A 6000-nucleotide genomic window follows, 5' to 3' on the forward strand; every position below is an offset into this window, starting at 1 on the left:
TTGGCTGTTGTGAAGGGGTTTCTCTTCACCATGGAAATTATTCTGCAATCATCCACCACTGTTGTCTTCTGTGGGTTTCCAGGTCTTTTTGCATTGATGAGTTCACCAGTGCTTTCTTTCTTTCTTTCTTTCTTTCTTTCTTTCTTTCTTTCTTTCTTTCTTTCTCAGGATGTACCAAACTGTAGATTTTGCCACTCCTAATATTGTAGCAATTTCTCGGATGGGTTTTTTTCTGTTTTCGCAGCTTAAGGATGGCTTGTTTCACCTGCATGGAGAGCTCCTTTGACCGCATGTTTTCTTCACAGCAAAATCTTCCAAATGCAAGCACCACACCGCAAATCAACTCCAGGCCTTTTATCTGCTTAATTGAGAATGACATAACGAAGGAATTGCCCACACCTGCCCATGAAATAGCCTTTGAGTCAATTGTCCAATTACTTTTGGTCCCTTTAAAAACAGGGTGGCACATGTTAAGGAGCTGAAACTCCTAAACCCTTCATCCAATTTTAATGTAGATATCCTCAAATGAAAGCTGAAAGTCTGGACTTTATGTCCATGTTCATTATATAATTATAACTTGAATATGTTTCAGTAAACAGGTAAAAAAAAACAAATTTTGTCAGTGTCCAAATATATATGGACCTAACTGTACATGTACCTACCACCACAGGGAACCTGATCGTAAGCACAAGGCAACGTATCTCAAACACGACCACCAGACAACGAAATTTGTATGTTTATTGACATGAGAGATGGGTTTTAATCCAGCACTTGCTCTTAATTTGCTTTTTAAAAAATAACATGGGATTATTTACTAGCACTATAGCAGGTCTTGGCATTAAGAACAATAGCAGAGAGTCTCTGATGGGTGCAGATGCGCATTTTATTCCTCTTGGAAACGAGTATAGTGTTGAAAACCAGACATCAAACACTACACCGAGTACCGTGAAAACTAAAGAAAACAAAAATAATTAAGGAAACATGGTTGTGAACAAATACACAATTTTTCAGAGCAATGTTTCAGACAATGCTTTGATCGTTACACACCTCACTCCACTCAACCAAGGGTGCAAACCTCAACAAGTTCGCCAAACATGCACCATTAGCCTCTGTGCTCAAAGTCTCATGCTAAACCACGGTTCAACCAATGCACTGAATACAAACAAAACGCACTCAATAAACAGCGCACACAAACTTTACACTGTTCATGAATGACCTATCAGGATGACAGTCAGCAAAGCTTTATAACATGCCGCGCTAAACCTCTGATGGCAGCACATGGGGAATTTAACACAGCAGCAAGCGTCTGTAGCGTAATAAATACAGCTTCCTGGGCTGACGGCTCTGCCCAGAACATTGAATAATGAGTGACGGTTCTGGATGCCACTTGCACACGCATTTTACACTTATCAAGAGTTCTGCTTTTAGGCAGTGCCTGAAAATAAATATATACGCTTGAAAATTAAAGGTGTGTGTGTCCTAAAAGTGACCGCTTTCTCTGTGGTTCAATCTTTCTACGGTGCGTACACAAGTTTGCATACCCTCATGAGAAAATGATGATGCTTTTTCTACCAATAAGGCAGATTAGTTTTCAAGTGTTCTTTAATCCAAAAATGGTTAAATGGAGTACATCAGGATATCAATATTTTTGTTAAAATCTTTTGTCACTTCAAACAACTTTCTGAATGTGCTATAGAAATATTATTTTTGCCTCCTTTGTGTCAGCTCCAACCTCTTTTCTGTGTGAACAAGCTGTAAACAGCTTTTGGTAGAAGAAGAACTTTATTCATCACACGCTTGTGAAATTCCTCTCTGCATTTAACCCATCTGAAGCAGTGAACACACACACACGTGAGCAAATGAGCACACACACGTACCCAGAGCAGTGGGCAGCCATGCTAACAGTGTCCAGGGAGCAGTTGGGAGTTAGGTGCCTCGTTCAAGGGCACCTCAGCCCAAGGCCGTCCCATATTAACCTAACCTGGAGGAAACCCACGCAGACACAGAGAGAACATGCAAACTCGACACAGAAAGGCCCCCGCTGGCTGCTGGGCTCAAACCCAGAACCTTCTTGCTGTGAGGTGACCACGCTAAGCACTTACGCCGCTGGTTAGGGGTCCAAACAGAAAGCTGTCGGAACCCTATTGTTATTTATTTTCCACTGAAAGGGTTCATGCAGCAAAAAGCGTAAGGCCTAGAAACACCTAAATTGGCAGGATGGTTGGAAATTTGACCCAGTACTCAGGCACATAAAATGACCCACATTGGCCTCAATGTGGCGCTGTAATAATCAAATTGACGTTTTCACAATTATCTCGAAAACAGCTTGGGCTGGAGTCAGGAATAATTTCATCATTTTAATCTCGCATTTGAATTTTTGTTTCACAGGCCTTCTGCTTTTAAAATTGTCAAATTTTGTGACATTTTCTCAAAAATATATTTTCGAAATCACTTCAGAAACCAATCATCCCCAAACTTAGTCAGGATCATCTTCAGACTTCACTGATCTTAATTCCTGACTCGACCTTTTAATAGACCAATCCGTTTTGATTATATGAGCCAATCAATTTTAATAATCAGACCATTCAACAGATACATACGATGTCTTGTATCTCATCAATGCATTGTCTTCTCTCGGCTGCTCCCGTTAGGGGTCAGCACATCATCATGATCCGTGCATTTGACTTGGCATAGGTTTGACACTGGATGCCCTTCCTGACACAACCCTCCCCAATCTATCTGGGCTTGGGACCAGCACCAAGTATGCATTGGCTTGTGCAACCCCAGTGGCTGGATATTTTTTACCTAAAATGCATGCCTTTGGATTGGGGGGGGGACCGGAGCACCCGGAGGAAACCCACGTAGACACGGGGAGAACCTGCAAACTTCACACAGAAAGGCTCCCGTCGGCCATGAGGTTTGAACCCAGAACTACTTGCTGTGAGGCGACAGTGGTAACCAGTACACTACTGTGCTGGCTCATCAATGCGTTGTCTGGTTTGCATGAAATTTAACACGATCAGTATTTACGAAGGCGGCATGGTGGTGTAGTGGTTAGCGCTGTCGCCTCACAGCAAGAAGGTCTGGGTTCGAGCCCCGTGGCCAGCGAGGGCCTTTCTGTGCGGAGTTTGCATGTTCTCCCCGTGTCCGCGTGGGTTTCCTCCGGGTGCTCCGGTTTCCCCCACAGTCCAAAGACATGCAGGTTAGGTTAACTGGTGACTAAATTGACCGTAGGTGTGAATGTGAGTGTGAATGGTTGTCTGTGTCTATGTGTCAGCCCTGTGATGACTTGGCGACTTGTCCAGGGTGTACCCCGCCTTTCGCCCGTAGTCAGCTGGGATAGGCTCCAGCTTGCCTGCGATCCTGTAGAACAGGATAAAGCGGCTACAGATAATGAGATGAGTATTTACGAAATTCTGTGGATAATCACCAAATTTCATACAAATACCACTAGGAGGTGCTATAGCTACAAATTGCTTGTTTTTCAGTGGAGAAAAAAAAGCGCTTAATGGCTGAGTGCACTGAAGGAGTATATTATATATGCTGTGTATTGAGCTTGTATAATAAAAATAAAGCCATATAAGGTTTGGCTTTGAACAGAACTTTGGATTTACATGGAAAAATTAGAGTGGATAAATAAAAAATCAAATTAGAAATATTTAATTCAGTGTTTGCTAATGAAAATGAGTGTTGTCCTGGTTTTATGTGACGAACACAATGTACCATTGTGCTCTACCATTACCGGTCGTTTTGTATAACACTGTGCTCATTAATATCCGCATGCATTTGAACTATAAATCATTTGAGTCAACAAGGTAAATGCAATTTTAAAGCGTTTCATCAGCTCTAGTCTGTTTTAATCAGATCCGAGTGATTCGAAAAGGGGAAAAAAGTGGCATCTGGACTTTCGGCCTGTTTTTAACGTCATCTGTCATTTTAACTTCACTGATGATGTGAATAGTGTTACCCGTGTTCCTGTGAGCTCCTAATGTTTTGCTTGAACGTATTTCAGGGTGAATGAGCTTATTGCGTCCTTCAGCAGTCCAGAAACAGGGCAAGATGAGGCCACTGAACCAGACTCGATCACCACTGAAGAGCCCTTTGAGAGCTTGGACACTTCAAAACCAAAGAAGAAAAAGGACAAAGAAAGGGACACACGGCCTGTGGAGGAGGTCAGCAGCAACCAGACAGATGAGGCTGCGACTCAGAGCGTTAATGGAATGGAGGTGGCTTCTGATCCCAGCAACCGTCCAAAGGAGGAAAAAAAGAAAAGGAAAAAGGATAAAAAGCAGGAATCGGAGGGCAAGATGCCGTCCTCCAACACTGATCTCCCAGGCAGTGACTCGAGCGGATACATCAGCGATAAAAGCAGTAAAAAGAGAAAAGCACAGGAGGTTGAGCTCTTCCAAGAGGACTCTGATATTCTTTCAGCAAAAAAGAAGAAAAAAGTGAAGTGATGCTTGCTTTTATAGTGTGGCTTTTAATTTTTAAAGTAACTGAATATGCATTATTAGTAGTGTGTTATGTGCTGATGCAATAAAGGACAGATTACACTGTAACTGTGTGTGTGAGATCTTTTTTTTTTGACAATAGGGGGCAGTGTGGAGACTTCAGTGTTCAGTTGCAGTGTTTCTTACTCTGTGCATGAGGCTTACACTACCGTTCAAAAGTTTGGGGTCGCCCAGACAATTTTGTGTTTTTCCATGAAAAGTCACACTTTAATTTACCACCATAAGTTGTAAAATGAATAGAAAATATAGTCAAGACATTTTTCTGGCCATTTTGAGCATTTAATCGACCCCACAAATGTGATGCTCTAGAAACTCAATCTGCTCCCTTTATATGCTCTCACTTGGACAAATTATCAAGAACAACTCAATTTTGTATCACTGCTATGCAGATGACACCCAAATTTATTTTGCTCCATCACCTAATGATTATGCCCCCCTTGAATGTCTCTACCAGTGTATCGACCAAATCAACAACTGGATGTCACAAAATTTTCTTCAGCTGAACTCAGATAAAACAGAAGTAATTCTATTTGGGGAAAAAAGATGAAAGACTCAGGATTACCACTATTCTTGACACAAAGGGGATTAAAACAAAAGATATGGTTAAAAATCTTGGTGTTTTCATTGACAGCGAGCTAAACTTTGACAGTCACATGAAAGCAATCACTAAATCGGCATTTTATCACCTAAAAAACATTTCCAAGCTAAGAGGACTTATGTCAAAAATGATCTGGAAAAACTTATACATGCCTTCATCTCTAGTAGGGTTGATTACTGCAATGGCCTTTTCACAGGCCTGCCAAAAAAGACCATCAAACGACTTCAGCTGGTTCAAAATGCAGCGGCTAGGGTTCTCACACGAACAAAAAGAACAGAGCACATTACTCCAATTCCTTTTTTTTTTATTTTTAAAGACATTTTTTTGGGCTTTCTGCACCCCCATTGGATAGGACAGCGTAGAGACAGGAAATGAACGGGAGAGAGACGGGAAGGGATCGGGAAATGACCTCGGGCCGGAACCGAACCCGGGTCGCCCGCACTCATGGCATGGCGCCTTAACCACCTGAGCCACGACGCCCCCATTTACTCCAATTCTAAGGTCCCTTCACTGGCTTCCAGTAAGCTACAGAATTGACTTTAAAGCATTGCTGCTGGTGTACAAATCTCTAAATGGTACAGGGCCCAATTACCTCTCTATGATGTTGCAGCGGCCTAACCCAATCAGATCTACCAGATCGCAGCAGCAAAATTTACTGGTAAAACCTGTTGTTAAAACAAAGTGTGGTGAAGCAGCTTTTAGCTACTATGCAGTACAGCTATGGAACCAACTCCCAGAGGACATCAAAAATGCTCCTGCTGTTGGCAGCTTCAAATCGAGACTAAAGACCAAGCTGCTCTCAGATGCTTTCTGCTAACTGATTAATATCATCTTTACATGTTTTAAACTTAACTTTTACAGTCTCTGCATGTCTTAAACTTTACTTAACTT

The 6000-nt window shown here is 42.0% G+C and overlaps 1 protein-coding gene across 1 annotated transcript in view; it reads left to right on the forward strand.

Moving 5' to 3' along the window:
- polr1f (RNA polymerase I subunit F) overlaps positions 1-4559 on the forward strand; it is a 30962-nt gene extending 26403 nt beyond the window's left edge. Inside the window, exon 4 of the mRNA XM_060942620.1 lies at positions 4013-4559. Within this exon, the coding sequence (XP_060798603.1) occupies positions 4013-4457 (445 nt within the window). The 3' untranslated portion in view covers positions 4458-4559. The remainder of the gene's footprint in view (positions 1-4012) is intronic.
- Positions 4560-6000: the final 1441 nt, after the last annotated feature.

The sequence above is a fragment of the Neoarius graeffei genome, chromosome 16 (genome assembly GCF_027579695.1).
Source record: "Neoarius graeffei isolate fNeoGra1 chromosome 16, fNeoGra1.pri, whole genome shotgun sequence".
Lineage (NCBI taxonomy): Eukaryota > Metazoa > Chordata > Actinopteri > Siluriformes > Ariidae > Neoarius > Neoarius graeffei.